This window comes from Limulus polyphemus, unplaced genomic scaffold (assembly GCF_000517525.1).
Source record: "Limulus polyphemus unplaced genomic scaffold, Limulus_polyphemus-2.1.2 Scaffold822, whole genome shotgun sequence".
NCBI lineage: Eukaryota > Metazoa > Arthropoda > Merostomata > Xiphosura > Limulidae > Limulus > Limulus polyphemus.
The window spans coordinates 111,132-133,525 of NW_013666432.1; the positions used below are offsets into that span (position 1 = coordinate 111,132).

Genomic DNA, 22,394 nt, shown 5'->3' on the forward strand with positions numbered 1-22,394 from the left:
AAACATAACTAAGAAGTTAACAAGAAATTTTCTTGTGTGGTTATCAAAGAGGAAGGATAGTTTAGTAAGTAGCCTTTGCATATATACTGAATAATAAAAACCTCACTTGTGTCTAGTTAGTTTACATAGTTTGTGGCATATGCAGCAAAAAAATTTATAAAATGGACTCTCATTAACTTTATCTATGTTAATTTAAAATAAAACTATATCAACTGTACAAAATACTAAAAGCCATTACTTCTTTTGACAAGTGTGGCAAACACTACTGTTACAAATGCTACCATGAAAACAGAAACTCTACTACAAGAAGAAAGCCACTGAAACTATACCTTGTGATGCAGTACACAAACTGCAAGCTGCTGAAAACGCTGTAAAAACTGAGTTTGAAAAACCCAACTAATAACTCCAGGTAAGTTTTTTGTCGCAATTTTGCATACTGCTTCTTAAGATTAGCAGGTGCTAGATAGGAAAGAGCCTTTAGTATACCATCCTTGATGTAACGCAATCCTTGCTTCACCGGTTCCAGAGCAGACCTAAATTCACCAGAAAATGCTTTATATTGTTTTTATAAGCACTCCAATAATTGAACTTAACAACCACTTATAGTTAAGCATAAACAAAAGTACGTGCACACACAGAAATTCTAACTTAAAAGATAACCAGGTAGTCATGAATCACTACCTCTACATGTATGTAAAGTATATTAGGATAACATCTATAACTATATCTCTAGCAATCTGTGATTAGGGTCTATAACTATATCTGTAGCAATCTGTGATTAGGGTCTAACATACATTACTGGGAATAATAACAGAAACAGTGAGTGAAATGCAACTTTATGGGTGTGCTTCTATTCATACGGTAAATAATAGTTATGTGTTAATAGTTTGCACTGTGATTGCTTGTTATCCAACCAATCAGACAGTGCTGCATAAGCATAATGACTATAAAAGTACAGGCAGTGATATACTATTCACAGCAGTTATGTGATGAATATACTCATGGTTCCCACAGCAGAAATGCCGTATGACAAATGTATTGATATCAGTTTTGGCTGGTAGAGCTACTCCATGCAACAAATTGGTACAAAATTTCACATTTCATTAGGAGATGTATAGAAACTCTGAAGAAAGTATATGAAACTAGTACTAATTATAATAGAAGAGGTTGAGGAAGAAAGCCCAAATTGATGTTATTAGTTAGTAACTCAGACTATGCCCTTAACGTCAGGGATTTTTTATTTTTACGAAAGTTTTCCATTGAAGCTAGGGGTCAGAGGAGGGAAAAAATAAAATTGTGCCATCAGTTACTAGTGTGCATGTAATGTAAGTGTCTGATTGATGGTACCCTAAGTGCTGACAGGTACAATGAGGGTCTTATCCATCATTTCATTTCTTCAGAAACAAGATCTGTTGGGAAGGAGTTTATCTTCCAGCAATATAATTATCCCAAGTGTGCAGCAAGTATGGTGAAACCATGCCTGGAAGGGTAAAAGAATTCAACAGAACTCTTGTATGGTTTGGCTTACACAAAGTCCCAATAAGAATATTATTACAGCTGTATGGGCTTACATGAAAACTGAGAGAGTCAAATGGCAACATATTTATAAACTTATGATGGCATAAAAACAGTGTATTGCTCTGTCTGAAGCAAATAAAAAAGACTAGTACTCTGTATAACATATTTTCTTTATCTTTTGCATTTTCTATAATAATATATTGTACTATGGCCATTAAAAAAAAAAAGAACAGTTAACCATCCCTTCCTATCCCTATTTTATACCAGTACTTTATTTATTTTCACAATCAGAGTGGTTTAATTTAAATTCCCTTATTTGGAATTTAAGATTTGGAAAAATTAAGTTATAAAAACATATTTCTTCATCCCTCCTCATTATTTTTAGCTGCAGCATAGTGGCTCATAGAATGGCTCTGAGTTTATTTTTATTATTAAGTACAAACATTTAGCTCATATCTCCATCGTCTTTTGACCGATTTGAGATCTAATTACAGTTTGGGACTGAGGAGGTCAAACCTTTTCAACTGATGAAATTGAACATGCCCAAGGTCTCATAGATTAATTTACTCTAATCCTGCCTAAAAAAATTTCAATTTTAGGGTAGGCTAGTAGAAATCCTGATGAATAATAAAATCAAACCAGGTATAAGCACGCCCCACACTTGGTATTACTGGAGCACAAAAATATAGCTGATAAAAAATAAGGTCTCATAGATTAATTTACACTAATCCTGCTAAAAGAATTTCAAGTGCCACAACTATTAAGATTTTGATGTTGTTTAAAACTAAGAATGATTAACTGCCAATTTATTCTAATTGGCCTAATGATAACCTGATCATTTAGTTGCAGTTACTTACTGATTGTGATTCTTGTATGTGCATCACCTGTGTGTTTCCATAATTATTTCTAATACTGTGCATGAAGACCAGATATATAGACTGTTCACTTTCTTAGACAAACACAGTTCATCGTTTGTCATGGTTAATGTCTTACACATATAACTAGCCGAATTCTTACGTAGGCTATGATTGAGACGGACTAGCTATATAGGATGAATATTTTTGAGTTATATTGGCTAGCTTCATATCACATAGTACAAATAATCAAGAAATGTAATACTAATCTCTTTAAATAGACTTACTCATGACATGCTTGAGATATCTGGCAAAAAAACTTACGGTGGTTTTTCCTGCTCTGATCCAGGAAAGGGGTAATCTGAGGTTTTAGTTGGTCCCTCGTCAGTATCTTCCATGGAGATGCTACTGGCATGTTGCATCTAGTATTAGCACAGTTACAGAGTGGTTTATATGTGTGAGATGTAGAAAAGTAATGTGTTAGAGATAATGATATAGTTGGTCATATATGTAACACAGTTGGAAATTATACAGTAATTTATGTTTTAATAGTGACAGAATTTAATACATTGTTGTATGTAGATGTAAATTACAGCGATTCAAACAGAAAGTATACAGTAAAAAATAAAATAAAACAATATTTGTATTGGGAAGTTGCTTTTATGTATAAATACACAAAACAAAAAGATATGATCCCATTGATTACACATATATATAATGTATAAATAGGCTTTGTTTATTTACAGAAATACTTAAACTACATTTTTATCTCTGAAGAACTATGAAATAAAAGATTTACCAACCAGATACCACTCACAATGTCTTGGCACATTCAATACATAACTGCATGAAAGAGTTAATCACAATCTCAATAAGGGAGACTATTTCCTTACCTCAAAGATTGCATCTTCACAGAAATTAACAAAAGCTTCCAGTTTTTCTTTATCTCCACCTTCTGTTACAATACTGTAGAAGAAAGCTCGTTTGGATTCCTGTTCAATAACGACAAAGAATTTCTCAATAAAACCCATCTACTATATAAAGCAAAATGTGTGTATCTGGGAAAAAATACAAATTAGTATATCTATCACGTCATATCTGTTCCTTATACGTTTCCACATATCTTGACCAATCAGCACCAAACTCGACACAGTGATAGAGGGTGACATGAGGAAGGTCATTAAGAGGTTGAAGGTTGGACCTCCCCCCTCCCCAATCATCTATATAAATAAACATCAATATGTATGTGTATCTGTTTCTTATACATTTCCACATTTCTTGTTCAACCAGCAACAAACTAGACACGGTGGTACAGGATGACATGAGGGTTTTTTTTGGGGGGGTGGGGTGGCCCCCGCATCTAATTTCATATTGATAGAATTCTTGAAAACAATATATCTTTCTTTTCTTTATGTAATTTTATTGCACTTTTAATTTCTATTATGTTAAGAAATAAACATCAGAAAAACAATTTCCTATCCTTTGTTACAAACAAGTTTTTATTTCATCTGTCCAATGGATGGGTACTCCAGCTAGTTCTCAATATAGCTTATTTATATTTATTAAGGAAACTATTTCAAATTTGAAAATAAAACATGATTTATTTCCTTTACTTTTCACTGAGAGTGATTTTTATTTTTAACCTTTACAAGATATATGCCAGTTGTGCAGCTTATTTTCTCTACTTAGAAATGATGAATCAATTCGAATTGGGCCACTAAAAAAAACAAACAAAAAAAAACTTTCTGAATTCTTGGGTATATTTGGTTAATACATTCAATCTTTCAGAGTCAAAAGTGATATATTCTGGAAGAAACTAAAGAGTTATTGCTGTTGAATTTTGTTGACGCAAATGTTTATATACAATATACTGTTTGAATATTTCTCTATAGAATATATATAATTCATCAATATAATACAAGAAAATTTTATTGTTTTCTCATAACAAAATATATCTACATTAACTCAATACAATTTTATAATGCATACCTGTAATATATCTAACACTTCAGTAACAGCTAGACTCACTGTACCAATATGTACAATGTTAGTGAAGATAACACTAATATCTGTTTCTACATCTAATTTTACTAAAAACATGCATGATAGAAATATTTTGTTATTTTTCTGAATTGGCAATAAAATTAGTAAAAAAAAAAACGACTTTTACTCTCCAGATAATAATAAAAACACTTTTTATTTCAGCCAATGTTTCACCCTTTACAGCATCATCAAGGCTAGTAATATTGTATACTAGTGAAAGTATCCAGCTTTATTTGGGTTATAAGGCTGATTTATTCTAGAATATTATGTCAATGTGTGTATTCTGAATCCAGTTTAGCATAAAAGTATAGCCTATGTACTTTTGTTGTTCCTTTATGGGATGTGGTCTGTTTATAAAGGTAACCTTTCCTCTGACTTGACCTCTTGATTTTAAACTTAAATAATAAAAAACAAACATTTTTAATTAATGGAACCTCTAAATAGAAAACATCAAATATTTTTTTCAATTTTTTAGTTTCTACATTTCATTTTATACTTTCAGCACATAGGCTCTTAACAACAATATTAGGTTACACTTTTATTGCTAAGCAATATGATATAAAAGCCATTGTTGGAATGCATTGTTACCAAAACACACTGGCTTTTCTATATATTAGAAGTTGTTATATACAGAACCACTTCTGTACTATGTGGTTTTTTCACTAGCTTGCCTCATTAAAAAGATGAGCACGCGCACACGCATGTGGATAAGTAATAATCCCCACGTGCAGACCCTCAGGGTCCACTTAGTATTGGAGCAAAATTTCAGGTTTCTAGGTTCTTTCCTCTTGGAATTATGGTAGTCACACAAAAACACCCGCTTATTATTATAGATGTATATATATATTTATATCAAACAGACCTTGAATTACTAGCTCTGATGAAGTGGCAATGGGTAAACCTTGGCTGAAGTAAAAAGTATTTAGTATTGTCTGGAGAGTAAAGGTAATTTTTTTTGCTAACTTTATTGCAAAAAAGCAAGTCTGACAGATAGAAAAGTGGATGAAGTTATAAAATTATCAGAATCCCTTAGCAGTAACAATACAATGACGATAACAGTAACAGAGGTACTTAGATTAGTAATAACCTTTTTTTAATTAAAAATTATTAGGAAATCTTTTTCTTTCTTAGACATAAAAATGACTCATTAGAACACCAAGGAATAAACTAACTGCCTTCTAACTCAAAAACGTATTAAAACTATCTTGATTGTCCCAAAATATTATGTTACGTTATTGTAGTTAATAAAGTTACAGAACAGTATTTTTCAGTTTGCACAATATATATATATACTTGTTTGAAAAATACTTCTAAAAGATAAAGAATGGGCTACAGTGTAGTTAATCACATAAATAATACAAACCTTGATTTGTGGCTTTTCCCATTGTTTTATTGTTGATTCTTTGACCTCAAAGTAGACTCGTTCTATTCTGTGACTTCCTCCTTTATAAATAGGTTTAAATGTCATGAAAGCTTAAACTCATTTATATTCAAATTTTGTAAAACTGTATTTGATTATTTCACTTTCATTTAAACTAAAAAACTTTAATTTCTTTGTTTTTGAAAAACTTGTTACGCTAATTGAAGTTTGGAACACTTTCAGACTAAATTAGAAAAACCTTTATTTTATGAAGAAAAATGTCTTTATTCATTGTCCATTAATTTAAGTTAATATTATCATAAGGAGTGAAAGGTTTCACATAACTTTTTATTTTATATTTCTGTAGCCTTTTTTGTCCAGTAAGTATGAGTAATATTAGAACCATTTTGTCAGAAAGCATGATTAAAACTTGTACAGTGAAAATAATAGGTTCAACACTTCCTTTAAAAGACAGTATTAAATAATTTTTCCAGCTATTTAAAAGTCCCAAATACCAATTTTTATTGAAGATCATATTACAGAAATGTACATATAATGAAAGGAACATAACAATAGTATCAGTATAAATCAAACAATATGCTAAAATCATAACAACTGTGTATTAAGTTCATTATTTTATAACATTTGAATTTAGCTAAATCGAAAATTCAGTTATTTTATAGGCAAAAGAATTATGAATTATTTATAATAGTTAAGATAGTACTCACTATTGTAACTGAAGAAAGTAACTGCAATTGGGAATTTCATCTGAGAATGTGTCCGTTATATGGAAAATTGATGTTCCATACAATAAATTACTATTGATTTTTAGTTTAGATGAGTAACATGAGTTGCACTACAATGTAAAGCTTGTTTCTCACATTAATTTACTTTTTTACAGGCTTTTCAAAGCCAAATCTTAAAATCAGTCAACTCATGAGTAGCAACATTAGTTTTATGCCAGTAGCTATTTCACATACATTAAAATGAAAGAGAAATATAATTTCTGTCATTCTTTCAGTTGGCTTATTGATTTAGATTATTAAAATTCTTAAATGATCATATCATTTTAACTGAGCAAGTTTCCTGAGGAGGAATATTCCATTTTTCTAACATAACAGAGTAAACTACGTTAAGCATACTCTACATTTTGTAAGTTAGTACATAAGCACCATGGTGACTTATATGGACAAATTCCCTCATGCAGTCTATTAATTAACTCTTGATTGAGGCAGGAATGTCATAATAGTGAGTAAGCATCATTGGAAGCTGAAACCTCATGCAGCCTATTAATTAACTCTTGATTGAGGCAGGAATGCCATAATAGTGAGTAAGCATCATTGGAAGCTGAAAATATTATATTCTTGTTGTATTTAAATGTTTCATGAAATAAACATGCACAATGAAAATTAATTATATTTTAGGGACAAAAGACAAATTGCACGAACTGGGTCTGTGCTACATGTAATGTATCATTCTGATTATCTACTTTAACTAAAATAATGAAACATGTGCTTCTTTTAATCTCTAGGGGATGTAATAGCTAAATGTTTTTATATATTAGCAAGGTTTGACATCAATGATTAAAGTAAGTTATAGAAATGACAGTGATACCCTTTCTTGGAACTGCATGTGTGATGTTATTAAGTACAGTGTTTAATACATGAGAGGCTACATTAAATCAAAACTGTAATGTACCACTGCACATTATTATTAATGATAATACCAGTTCTAATGTTAGTAAACTAAATTACCAACACAAAATACACTAAAACTAAAATTCAAGCAATTACTTTTGTACAAATTGTAACAGATCCAAAATATTAAATTCAGTTTAATCAATTTTAAATCTTTATATTTTTACTTTTTTGTTCTTTAGCACAAATAGTTAATTTGCTTGTTTACATTATCCTTAATGCTTGTGTGGGCTTTCCACAACAGTCATATTATCTCAACTTTTGTTTTAATAAAGTTTTTTTTGTGTCTTTAGTTTATAACACTGATATTTATTCTACTTATTGTTGAAACATATATCAACTAAGGCTATAACAAATTTTAATTGCCTTTTCAGAACACTTAAGTAAAAATACAAAAATTGCAAGTTTTTAATGATTTTAAGAATGCATAGAAACTGAAAAACCAATTAATACTAATTTTTGCATAACTATACTTATACAAACAGTGATATTACAAACATAACATTAGACAAAAAGAAACAATATAAATCATTATTCAGAGCTACATTACAACCACTGCAGACTACTCACCCATGATTTCAATCCTGCCCAAGTAAGCCTCAAAATAATTCAGAACACTACTTGCTGTTTCCAAAAATCTCGCCAGCCTGTAATATATGAGAAAGCCAAGAGCAGATTCAAAAACAACAAAATGTTATAAACATTAAACGTCATAACATACATTATGAAACACTAAGTAATGCTAACTTAGTCATCAGTTTTAATGATGAGTTCAATTTACTCCCTAGTCACATGCATCAAGGCACAATATTCATATAACATAGGGTACTAAAATTATATTTTGCAGTATCATGAGCAGTACATCCTATTTCTAGTTTCCTGCTGATATGTACATGCATGCATGTTTTATAAAGCTTTTAGTATTATTAATAATTCTGTTATTAGCATTGAAACATTTACGAAAAGTTTTGGTTTATATAGTTTATATATTACATACCTAGGGTCATTAGGCATGTGTTCTGATAAGTTGGTCAACAAAACAGCAAGGTTGAAACCTAGAAGAATGAAGAAAATAAGATTTTTCCTTACAGCAAACTAATTACAAAAACAAAATATTTTATTCCAGACAAGTACTATTTCAAAAATTAAGTACTAACTACTATCACATGCACTAAAATATTACAATACAACAATAATACAGAAGATTAGTTGTACACGTTATATGTTGACATATGAGCAGTTTGCCTTAGAAGCAAGCCATGACATGGATAACATGTTTAGCACCTATGAATTTGATTCATACCAAACATGCGACCATCTATAAGAGTAATAATTCCATGGATAGACTTATGGGAGGGATATAAGAAACCTTTTATGAAGGGAAACATTTACAAAGTAAGACTATTAAATAATCTAGAGCCAAAGGACACAACATTTCAAAGAAAGGAGCCTTTATTGTTCTCCATGGAAGCAAAAAACTTGCCAGTGAAATATTTAGGACAGCAAGGCTTCTAAAATCACACCCCTATCTTCAATCACAAGGTGAAAGCTCCATTTATAAAAAATAACTATCTTCTCCAAAAAGCCATTGTCACGAAGCTGGACATATCTCCTGGTACTAGTAATAACATAATTACAGAGATTTGAAGTTCATAAAGGCTCACAAGTTTTCTCAAAAGTAATGGCTGTTTTCATGAGAAAGATGGCTGAAGAAACTGGAACCTAGATATGTAGTCTAAGATTTACCTCACTGTCCTTTGCAAGGAAGTATTTCCAAGGGCAGAACAAGACTTGGACTATTGTTCTTACAGAGTGTATTTAACCCCTATACAATTTTAGGAATGCAGTTACTATTCTTTAAACTTAAGCTCCAATACTGAAGTTTACCTTCACGCCTAAAAAGTTAAAAATTTTGAATATTTACAGGAAGAGGCAAGAGGGGGCATTTGCTCCCCTTATATTTCACAAAAAATTGCATGTATTATGATGTAAACTTAACATCATAGTTAAACCAAATATTTTTAGTAATTTGTGTTTGCATTTAAGCACACATAACACATATTCTTTGTCTGTTGAATTACACTGTAAAAGCTGATCCCCTACATACATGTTTTGTCCCCCCCCCCAAATATTACCGTGGGTGCCTATGAAAGTTTATAATGTTAATACATAGGAAAAACTGTAAAATTAAGCATAAAAATTTACATACACACTTACCAATATCTTTTGCTGGATTATGGAAACGTTCAGTGAATTCTCGGTAGTCAATCAGTCCATCGTGATTAGGTTCACAACAACTCATTAGGTAACTAATTTCTTCCCTATTAAGATTAAAATATTATGAAACACAATGATAAATTATAAGAAACAGAACAAAATGTGAAAGTATTTTTAGAAAAATACTATTGACGATAGCATAATATTTATATACAGTATTATCTTCTATGTTCTAAATTCTTCAACACATTATGAAGAACTCAAAATTGCGATGTTTTTTAATCAGATTTGTTCACAAGTACTTATGAGAATGATTGTTTCACTATATTATGATCTTCCTTCTTATTTATAATCTTAGAGCCATCTCTTAAACATATTTTTAAAATTGTAGTTGACTTAAACCTCATGAAATGTTAATTTTAAATCTATGAATATATATACATAGCTTTGGTCTTTTACTTACTGAGTATAGATTTTCTGTTGCTCCATTGCTCTCTGAAATTCTTTTGGTGTAATCCACCCATTTCTCTTTGTATCTATCTCCTGTTTAGTTTATAGAGACTCAGATATAACATGTATTAACACACATATATGAACACTACTAACACAATAAAATTGCACTGGATATTCAGGAGAAGTTAAACAAAAAGCCATGTCTATAATCATTTGAGCATTGTTACTTATTTAGCCTCAAGCCAATTTATTTTCTTCTTTCAAATATTATAATTAATTAAATGAAGTTCTGAGAAAACCTCATAGCATATTTCACATTTATTTGTTAATTTCTTTTCTTCACCAAATGTTAATTTTAGTGAAGAAAAGATAAGTAGAGGCCTAATTTATTCTTTAAATAGCAACTGTCACTGCAACAGACTAGTTTCACTGAATTCATGGGTCATCAGACCTGATTAAAAGAGTGAAGCAAATAAACAAGTAAGCCTCATACTGTGGTGGAATATAAGCAGTTTGTTTGGTTTAGATGTACAGCCCTTTACTCATCACTAGTAATCCAAAATACTTTAGGTGTTAATTATTCATTATTATTTAAACATCATTATTATGTAAACTAAACATATTTCATATTTAATGCCTCTACTATGTAACTGATAGTGAGCAAATGACATAAAATGCTAAACAAATTCTTACCTTGCCAAATATTTTGTATAGTTTTTAAAGATTAATAAAAAGATCTGAATGCAGACAAAAAAATATTTTAAACTTGTACAGGGTTGAGTATATTATATTAAAATGAGTTTGAATTTGCAAATTGGAATGTCATGTGACATCCACAGCTGATATAAGGTCTTGGTGGAAGTACATTTTGATATTGTTTGAAAGTTTGTAGGTAATCTAATGTCACCAAAAACTGATCACTTTTAAGAAGAGTATGTAAAACTTCTTTCCAGTTCAAAATATTCATACAATCAGATCATAAAGATGTGTTCAAACTGGATATTTAGAATTTCCAAGAAGGGGATAGCCCCTGTACTTAAAGGCATTGGAAATCAAAGAAATATGTATCAATATAGGGCACCAGGACCATCCAAACGAAGATCTGCAACAAGTTGTACAGCAGGCATGGTAAGCAAAGTGTAGCATGTTGTAATCAGTGAGAATCCATCAACCCAAAAGTTATTGGTAAGAGCCATCTAAATGTTCCAGACATTAGCATGTATCATAATCAAGAAGGATCTCCAACTGGAAAAGCAACACAAGTCTAGCATACATAAGTTGCTTCCAGAGCATATCTGTTCAACCATTGTATATCTCAAGCAACTGGATAATGAAATGGGTATTCATGCTATTTCATATGTTTATGGATTTCTGTATGATCAAACTGTTGAAATGGGCACTGGAAATTTATCATCTTTGTCCAATACACAAGTAATGGAAAGCATGGAAGGACGATTGGTGTGCTTTGGACATAACAGCTTATGATAGATCCTTTTGTAATGAAAAGGGCTGTTATGTGCAAAACACACCCATCTGATGATCATGCATGATTGGACATCACAGTATAAACTGTAATGGCATGGTGAAGCTCAAAAATCATTTTAATATGACATACTCAACCCTCTGTAGTGACATGGGCTAAGAGATTAAGCTGTTTATTCAAAGATTAATAAGAAAATTGAACACAAAACATTAAAAATAAATAAAAAATTAAATCATGGAATAAAAATTGAGTTAGTTGGTCAACATTATCAAAATATAAGAAATTATGATGTTTATCAGAAAAGACAAAACTTCAAAATGTAGAAGATGAACTTTTTTTGTTAACCCACTCATATACTGTAAAATGCAATATCTTAGGATATAGATATTTGTAACAATATTGAATTACATATTCCTTCTTTCAATTTTTTAATATTTTATTCTGTAACATTCAAAACAGTTCAAAGATCCCTTATTGTCAGCTATTAATCAGCTTTCAGTTTAACTTCCCAGTGGTACATTAAACCTGAATAAAAGTCATTGAAAAATACAGATTATTACAATTATGCATTGTTTACATGATAATCATTTCATTAGAAGGGGAACTTTAATAACTTCATAAGTAAAATACAAAGATAAGGATTTTGATGATTATATGGCACCAAATGTGCAAAAAAAGATATTCTCATTGTTAGCCAGAATTAACTGTTGTATGAACTTTTCACAATTTTTTTCTTTAGTGCAGTATCGTTATTTTTTAATGATCATACATTCAAATGACAAAAATTTTAAAGCCTGATAATTTCCAAAATGAATTTTCTTTTAATCTGCCCTCTATATTTCTTTATGCCTTCCCTTAAAAGTTCAACTAATTGAAACAGTTCTCATGCAACACATATTTAACATCTAAAACTTTGAAATTGTTTCTCTTATTTGTCAAGAATTTGGGAAATGTGTTGTAAGACCCTCAGAGATTTTTAGATATTATAACAAACAGATTAAAAAAAAAATAACTCTATACATTTTTTTATTATCATTCTAAGCAGCTACGTAAAGTTGACTATAAAAATACAAAACTTGCATTTATCACAACACAAATAGTCTTCATTACCTGAAATGCTGAAGAAGATGTGAGCTCCTGTAGTTTGAGGAACATGTCGAAGAACTTCAGGATCATCTAGACTCAATAACGTGCACAATGACAAGCAACAAGACAAAATTAAAAAACAAAACAAAAAATTAATTTACAGAGCAAGACTGCTGGTGGATAAAAGAACAAGTTCACATATTACAGCTCCACAGTATCAGGCAGTCTGAAAAAGTATAACATATTAGTTGTGATTGGAGGTAAAAATCAACTGGCTGGATAAGCATTTTCAAATCGTCAATCATGAAAACTTGTGGAGTTTAATCAGATAAACCAGCTGAGAACAAAGCAAAACTTTCAAAAGCAGTTAAAAGGGAAGAGTTTATGGATTATGGAAAAACAAATATTTGCACAAAATATCTTAAGAAAAAGAAGCTAAGGTTAATAATAGAAATAACCAATAAGCAAAAGAATAATTATTTTTACATATCATGCACCAAAAATGTTTTGAGTCTAAGAATAGTTATAATTTGGGCACAAGGGCTGTGATTTTTAAAAAGACAACATTAGTTTGTCATTTAACCCATGTTCAACAGGAGTGCAATGACAGCTTGTCTGCACTCAAATTTCAAACAAATCTCACCAAAAAGGTTGGCTAAGTGAGGTGATGAGAGACTTCAACTTCAGGAGCATATTGAAGAATCGAAGGATAATCTGTGGGTGTGGTTATATTATGTCACTTGCTGATTCATAAAACATTACAAAAATCAAGAGCTACAACGAAAAATTAAACACATATTGCCCTAAATAGGCTTTGAATAGTTTGCTTTGAGAATATGATTCTGATAAAGTTTAAGACACTTACAAAACTTCATTCTCCTACAGACTCTCAACAACATATGTAATAATAACAAACCACAACAATGGGCTTCCTATTATAATCATTTTAAAAGAGTAGCCACAAGAAACAGCTTTGTAATTGAAGGAAAGTGCCTTGTTTCCTAAAAATGAATTTTGAGCCAAAAAATATACAGTTAATTAGTTTTGTCTTTAAATAAGACTTAACAACAGCAGAAGACAATAATCCACTTTTTTGGTGAAAGATATTTTCTTTGACTTAATTACAGCTAATATCAAAAGGATGATATAGTTGCGCATTCCAATAAAAATATACATGTACTAAGAAACATGATTTTCATATAACAACAGCAAACAAAACAGTTTTGCCTTAAAACAAGGGATAATAATTTCTGTAGAATTTTGTAGGACAAAATGGAAATATGTAACATATGAAAAAGTGTGAATTAAATAAGATCCACAGGTTTGTTGGCCAAACATACAACTGATGCCTCTATAAGGGAAGATAACAGCTACAAGAACAGCCTCAGGAAAAATACAGACAGAGTGGAGAAAACTGGTCAACTTCTCCTGGTGAGAAACTTATAAAGAGCACATACAAATAAAGATTGTGGAATATACAAACATATAAAACAGAACAGGAACAAGGGCTTTTGTATCTTACTGCCTTTTTAAACATATTTTCCTTAACTATTTATGCATCAAATTCCTTGTGGGTCCATAGCTCAATTGTTTTGTTGGTTACAGGGCCTTTATTAATATAAGAATCACACAAAACTATGTAACCACAAGTATCATCAGTAATGCAATTAATCCTAATAATTGCTGCACGATGTGGTCCCTTATGTATTTTACATAGAATATTAGTGATTTCACTCATTTCTTTTAGTCAGTTACTTACAATGAGTGTTATAAAAAATAACAACATAAAATTACTCAATATTATGCAATATGTGGACCTAACTAATAGTGAAAAATATAGGTTGGTACTTTGAGGGTCAAAATGAAATGCCAAAATACTTCAGTTAATAATAATAAATAATGTTTATTTCTACACAACAATCATAACTATTGGGTAGAAGAGCAACTATTTTATATAGCTGACTTAAGAGATATTTCAAAAATACATGCAGTGTAGCAACCTACTGCTTTCAGCAACTTTTGACTAGTGAATAAAGAATTATTAATATAAAGAGTGTTGCATTTCATAAATAGCTAAACATGCCTTGGAATGTTGGTAGTTTTTCTGATTATTCTAAACAGGTTTTCAGTGTACATCAAGGATTAGATTAATTCATATACATCTATTAAATATGAATCTCTTTGAAAATTTAAAATAATTAGCATTTTAAATTAGATTTAATTTTCTAAGTAACAAACACATTTTTTCTAATAAATTAAAAGTGGATTTTATTATAGTCAAATTGAGTGTCAACACTTAAATGAGAAACAAGTAACAAAAATTTAAGCTCACAAGCTATAAATTTTTTCTCATTTTTATAAGTGGCGACATCTGATCGACAGTCATAACATTTTTACATTTTAACCGAATATAATAAATAAACTGTTGTTAGAAACTTCTTTCATTTACTCCAAATGTGCAGTCCCTTTCATCTCATGGAGCTTTTACAACATACATTATTAGCACCAGATAAACAGTTAAAATTTTTACAATTAAAAATGGCACATTAAAATCAATAACACTAATGAACCCAAGTGGAGCATATAAAATTGTATTATTTAAGCACCTACACATTAAAATATATACACAACAGAAATGTTTATTTTGGCAGCCATAGCCTTACTGTACAAGTCATTTTGAAAAATTCTTTACAAATACTGGCTTTTTAAACTAGATTAAGTTTTCTAAATAAAATAAGCAATACAATTTTTGCTAATCAATATAAAATGAATACAATCTCATTGAGTGTAAGCTCTTAAGTGACAAATAAGAGAAAAAAAGACTTTAAATCACAATTTTAGAATCAGTTTTTAAAAATGTGAATTATCTCAACATTCAATCAACAGTCATGATATTCTTATATTTTACCTGGCACAATAATGGACTGTTTAATTCATACATATAGCTACCCTAAAAGTATTCATATTCCTACCTACCTCTACATTAGAAGCAGATTCTACTATAACGGATTGTTTAATTCATACATATAGCTACCCTAAAAGTATTCATATTCCTACCTACCTCTACATTAGAAGCAGATTCTACTATAATGGATTGTTTAATTCATACATATAGCTACCCTAAAAGTATTCATATTCCTACCCTAAAAGTATTCATATTCCCACCTACCTCTACATTAGAAGCAGATTCTACTATAATGGATTGTTTAATTCATACATATAGCTACCCTAAAAGTATTCATATTCCTACCTACCTCTACATTAGAAGCAGATTCTACGAGTGTATCCACCATCTGCTTACCAATAGTTCCATTCATAACATTACCTAAAATAAATTACACTTTTTGTGGTTCATAAATATTTCAATTAAATTAACTAATAGGTAATGTATGGATTAGTCACTTCTTATCAAACTTTGATAGCTACTGGTAATATTTATCAATATTCCAAGGTTTATATATCATATTTCTCTGGGTAAAAACCTTTATGATTAGTATGCAATTTCAAACTCATTAATATTTCTAATTTTACATTTTCTTATTATTTAAAAACATGTAAAACAAATAATTTAGTTTTGTACTACAGTGTCATATACACATGCAATATACACGATCTTGTTATCAAAAGTTAACTTTATGCTTCAGCAACTAAATCACTTTAAAGTATGTGGTGTATCTAATTTACCAGACTTACATGTGTATGTGAGTGCTATATATATTTGTTTGTATTAGTTAAAGTTCTATTTCAATCTTCACAATTTTGGAGAAGAACTTAATGATGTGATTATCTGCACTGTAAAAGATAAAAGTGCTACTAACTATATTCTACAACAGTAATACTACAGCTTTAATTAATTTTCTGGTTATGTTATATCTGAATTCTTAGAACTTAAGTTACTGATATTTTTTAAAAGAAATACATAAAATCATATTTACTTTCCTAAAGAATTTAAACATAAACAGTGCTTGAGATGAGGGGGAAAACTGGAATGTCATTCCAGTTGTTAACTTTTTTTTATCAAATCATTGGAACTGCTGTTTCTGAATTGGATATCAAACCTGATCATTCCACTTGTTAATTTTTTAGAATTCAAGCACTGAAAACCAGTAACATTACATGCATATATGAATAACAGGCACTCAAAAAAGTATATCACCAAGTAGTATCTTATTCCTTTGGGGAGTTAATTGTACACTTACTTGAAAACAGACATGACACAACATAATGATTTTTTAAGATCCACAATACTTTGCTACCTAAACTAAGTCTGTTTTTGAGTACCAACCTTCTAGCATACTAAGCATCATGATAACCATTTCCTTTTGCAGTTCCAACAACTCAGTCAACAGATCAAGCTGGCTGGCACTCTAGAAGATGAAAAACAAGGAATGTAGTAGTGTCTAATTTATTTACAAGAAAATTCTTAGTTTACTTAGTGATCATATGTTCATTTAAAACTTCAAATAAACAAATTAAGTATGACAGAAGTAAAGCAGAAAAGTTGAATAGAACAACCATTATGAATTTGATGTATATAATCTTTGTTTTCTAGTCTGCTTTTGGTTTTTACCTTAGAGAGTTTGTCTTGCATGTGGGAAAAAAGAAACATAAATCCACCAACAGCATCCCACAACCTACTGTGTGCTAAAGCCTGTTGGTTCAAAGGGCATGGTCCCTATAATAAAATAAACAATAAGAAACATCTTCATTTCTTTATTTAAATTATGATTATAAGTTCAATTATATTGAGCAAACACTTATTCTCTATGCAGCTGAAATTTCTGAATAATCAAAAACAGAAAAGACTTCATATGGAGAATTGAGTATGTCATATTTAAAACGAATTTCAATAAGCAAATCAGAAAGTCACAAAAAAATTGAGGTGCTAAAAAGTGACAGTGGAATAGAATGTATCAGAACTACATTTTGACATTCAAATTTGATAGATAGTGCAATACCATTGAAACTTTATTGTTTTGGGGGAGGGTATGCAACAGACATTTTAAGTGCACAATTATCATAAATATGTGTTCAGATTGGGAATAATAAAGAGACATGCATCAAGTTGTACCCCAGCCATGGTAAACAAAGTATGGCATATTGTAACAGATAAGAATCAACAAATACAAAAAACCAGTGGCAAAAGCTGTTCACAAGTCTTAGGCAACAGGACAACATAATCAAGAAAGATCTTCATCTGGAAAGGTGACACAAGTTGCTTCTATGACATATCTGTTCAACCATCGCATACCTCAAGAAACTGGAGAATGAAACATGTATTAATGTTCAATAAAGACATACCAGTCAAATAATTTGAAGTATCTATGGATTACTGTGCAATCAAACTGATGAAATGAGCACTTGGAAACAATTCTCCTCATACACTAGATGGAACTACGGAAAGCACATATGGAGGAGTGATATGCTTCTGGACAATGACAATCTTTCAGTGGAGACTTTTGCAACAGAAACTACACTGCAGGGCTATTGTCAATATGCAAGGTCATCGGATATAGCATGACCAGTCGTGGTGATATTGGCTGTCATGATGTGGTGAAACTCCAAAATCGTTATACTATAACATACATCACCTCTGTATATCAGTATTATACTTCTTAATGTGTTATCTTGTTCTCTCTAGTTAATACATATGACAGTTTTCTTAATTCACACACAAAGTTCATAGATTTGAATTGTGTTTAATGAAAACTGGAGTTAAGGTTATTGATTTTTATCAGGGTAAAGCACTCATTCAATGAAAGTGATTTACATTTCATTTTTATTTAAGAGCTTTATTTTTCTATTTTTTGTAAGTGACTCCATTTGGCACTAGTTGGCTATAATGCTCTAACTAAAGGCAGGTTAAAGTGCACGTCATGACTTTTCAAAGAGTTGCATTACAAATCTAATTAAACTACTTGATTATCATGGTATATGAATAAACTTGGCATAAAAACATAGTTAATAAATCAAATTTTAATATTACACTAGATGTACTTCTGCAGTGTTCCCCAAAATTTTCTGTTTCAAGAGTAAATAAAGTCGAAATTGAAAGTAACAAATATTTTCATTTCTTGCTTTTGAAGTTCATATGTTATGCTGTGTTTTAGCCTATACAATGCATGATTCTTCTCTTGATTCATGGCATGTGTACATTTTCCTGACACCATGACAGTACAAATTGCATCATTAAGCATCCCTTACGTGGCATCATTTTAGTGTCTACTGATTGACTGACAGACAACACACTACTGTATAGTACTGTATTGTAGTGCAAGTGGTTAAAACAGGTGACCCCTCCAGGCAGCCTTTGGTCCCCTTTGGGGGAAATAAGATTTAAGTTTTTAATTTTATAAGGGAATATAAAAAAAAATCTTCAATTTCACGCTAGTATGAGAATTGTTACATTTGCTCTCTAGTTATCCCCTCTTCTCTAATTTATTTACTACCCCCCCCCCAAAAAAAAGTATGGAATTTAATATAAATTATTTATTATAATATTGTTATTGCTCAGCAAAAACATAATTTTTATAGTCTTCAATCTTATTTGGTTACAGAACCATAAAATAGAAAACCAGACTCCTCTTACCACGCCCACTGGTCACAATTTCTCTCTCTCACAGATTGCCAATAGTTCTCTCTGATGTTTAATACTATATTATTTATAACCAATAGAAAGCCAAAGTTTTAATCTATCAAATGATGTACTATATGATATTGTTTTATGTATATAGGATTGTTTATTTTGCTTCCAGTTTAAAGTCTGTTCCCTTGGGAAACACATTGATAAGCTTAGCTGAATTTTTAAGGGCTTGTATGACATAGCTAGAAAGCCAGAAATATTATGATAATTATGGGATATTGTCTGCTTTTACATGTTATTATTCTGTGTTCTTGTGTGCATTATTTAATTAAATAAAAAATTATTTAGTGTAGTAGTCTCATTAATATAAAAAAGTAGGGTATAGTTTCATAGATAGTTGATAGCAGAAAAAGACGACGACCTGGGTATGTTTCATATTTATGGTTTTTATGTGTATTCTTTATTTATTATTATAAAAGTAACAAAAATTTAAAAATTAGAAACTTATTAGGTTAGATTTGGTAAGATATAAAAATAAAAATAATAATCAACATTTTTTTTATGAGCTACACTCATGAGTAGCTGGTGCATTACATAATTTGATAGGGTAACATGAGCTACATGTTTGTCGAGTGATTTATAACTTGTGTGGCAGGATTATTAGATAGACAGAGTAATGAAATTTAAATAGAAAAAGATGTATACTTTTACTACCTTTAAGCAATTTAGGATAAACAAGTCTAGTTTCCTGTTACAAACTGAAGTCATTCTATAGAGAAAAAAAGGTAATTTAGATTTATTTCATTTTTTCTATGATGATTACGAGATCAGTCAAACTGACCAACCCTGAATATAGTTAGGGTAGAGAAAATAACAGATAAAATATAAAGTTTTACTAAAAAAAAACGTTTGAAATTTATGTAGGAGGTTTTAGACATTACATAAATGAAATATGACTATTTTCAGATGAAGTAAAGTATTTTTAATCTTAACATGAAAATCACTTTGGACTCGGAACAGACAACACTTTGACTCCATATATTCATGGAAAATTTTTAGTAAAAATACTTGATCAATAAATAAAATACTTGATTTTTTTTTGTCTATAAAAGACTTGTAATGCTTACTGAAAACTTGCAAAATTTCATGAAGATATACAAAACATTAAAAGTTATAGTATGGAAACTCTTAAGGTCAATTTGGGGTCCAGATTTAGGTCAAACTGAACAAGCCTGTAGTGAGAGAATTATTGGGCTTGAAGCCCACTGATGTCAAATAAGGTCACTTGCACTTTCCTGCACCTTATGAATTAAATTAAATTATAAACATTGTGTTATTTTACTAGTGAAACAATTTGTCCAAAACAGTTTTGTCCTTGGTAATCCACAGATGGCAGTTGCACTTCATTCTGACATAGCTATGGCAAACTAGTTGGGCTCAGAAAGGGCTGGAAGTTGTCCAGTGTTGTCAAAGCATGATCATGCTGTTCTATGGCTCATCAGCACACACCACTTCTTGGGGGAATTCAACTTATCTTTGTCGTTCTCTGGGTGAGATGTGGAAGCTGAAGACATGTCTTGGTCTGGTGTATCAAGTGATGAGGAGCCACACTTACAAACAAGCACTGGTGGCACCTTCTTTCTTCAGTTCCTTCTCTGTCTTTAGAAAACACCCTCTCAGACTGTTGGATTGCAACATTCCAACAGTCAAGATGGTCAGAGATTTCAGATGAAGCTCGAGCTCATGGAAGGTGAACCAATTGTTAAAGTATAAGTTGAAGTTTTGTCTTTTGGGAAGTGTTTCACAAAGGTTGATGATTAAGTCATCTGGTGGATAACCCCAGTTCTTTCCTACTGCTGGAGTTTTGCCATCATACATATGGAAGTCATAGGCTGCTAACTCCACAACAAGCAAGCACTTTGAAACCTCATTTTTTGACTTCTTGAGCAGGTACTGGTGAAGAGAATTCTTTCTCTTGTATGGGATAATCTTCTCATAGATACATATCTTCTATTCTGACATGCTTCTCTAAGCATTGTCATAAGTGGACTAGCTTTAAAGTAATTATTATAATTTGGGTCTCCTCAGTTTGTCTTCAATTGCCTGTTGTAATTAAAGTGGATATATCTGTTCGTGACATTAGCACTTTGGGATAATCTCTTTTCTTTTAACCAGTACATTTTGTACCTTTGCATGTGCATCTTGAGAAGCACTCCAAGATATTGTTCCATCTCGACTGAGCCAACAGGAATGTTAGCTCTGAACTAAACTGCAAAGAGTTTTGTATGTTCTATAATAAGCTCAACAAAAGGTCTGAAAAAAGAACAACAAAATACTTTATCTGCATTTTGTCTTCTGGTGGCTCACTTAACATTCCTTTCCATTTTGTCATTGGGTTTTGGCACTGATTTCTGTCTCCATCTGAAGGCATGGCTGAACTTTGAAGCCTGTTGGAATTAATCTACATCCTTGTCCTTGCAAACAGGATGATAAAATGGTAAATCATCATCACTTGAGGATTCATAATCCTCTGACTGAAATTCTTCGTTAGCATATTTGTCGTCAAGCACACTATCTGACTCACTGTGTGGATCTGAAAGATCCACATCAGTCAGCAGAATCAACTGAGAAGCAATACATCCTCTTCTTGTTTGATGGCATTCTATGTTACAGCCCATCATCTTCACAGCTGTAATTCAAACATATCTGAATCACTCAACGGATAGATGCAACCAGATTTATTGTATTCTACAAAAGTAAATAAGATAGCTATTATGCAACACTATCAGTTATCCATTACCAATGGATCCATAGACTTCAAATGGAGTCATGATAAAAACTGTTTCTTTCTTAAACTATAATTGTTCAGCAAGCAAATGCTTGATGTGAAATACAATTAGACTTACTAATTAACAAGTTTTCAATTGTCTTACCTTTTTGCTTGTTGGAAAATTCCCTCCAAATCTAAAGAAGATGGATGATGCACATGCAAGATATTTGAAATGCTGCAGTGTTGCCACCTTCTGACTGTTTGTTTGTTTGTTTTGAATTTCGCGCAAAGCTACACGAGGGCTATCTACGCTAGCCGTCCCTAATTCAG

General features: G+C 30.9%; 1 protein-coding gene across 1 annotated transcript in view; it reads right to left on the reverse strand.

Moving 5' to 3' along the window:
• Positions 1 to 22,394, reverse strand: part of LOC106460719 (ryanodine receptor-like) — a 210,205-nt gene that overhangs the window by 52,453 nt on the left and 135,358 nt on the right. The window contains exons 97-108 of the mRNA XM_022387498.1: positions 17,282 to 17,386; positions 16,997 to 17,078; positions 15,966 to 16,036; positions 12,736 to 12,801; positions 10,153 to 10,232; positions 9,690 to 9,793; positions 8,470 to 8,527; positions 8,043 to 8,119; positions 5,779 to 5,858; positions 3,266 to 3,364; positions 2,697 to 2,794; positions 330 to 533 (exon numbers count right to left, since the gene is read on the reverse strand). Of these exons, the coding sequence (XP_022243206.1) occupies positions 330 to 533; positions 2,697 to 2,794; positions 3,266 to 3,364; positions 5,779 to 5,858; positions 8,043 to 8,119; positions 8,470 to 8,527; positions 9,690 to 9,793; positions 10,153 to 10,232; positions 12,736 to 12,801; positions 15,966 to 16,036; positions 16,997 to 17,078; positions 17,282 to 17,386 (1,124 nt within the window). The remainder of the gene's footprint in view (positions 1 to 329; positions 534 to 2,696; positions 2,795 to 3,265; positions 3,365 to 5,778; positions 5,859 to 8,042; positions 8,120 to 8,469; positions 8,528 to 9,689; positions 9,794 to 10,152; positions 10,233 to 12,735; positions 12,802 to 15,965; positions 16,037 to 16,996; positions 17,079 to 17,281; positions 17,387 to 22,394) is intronic.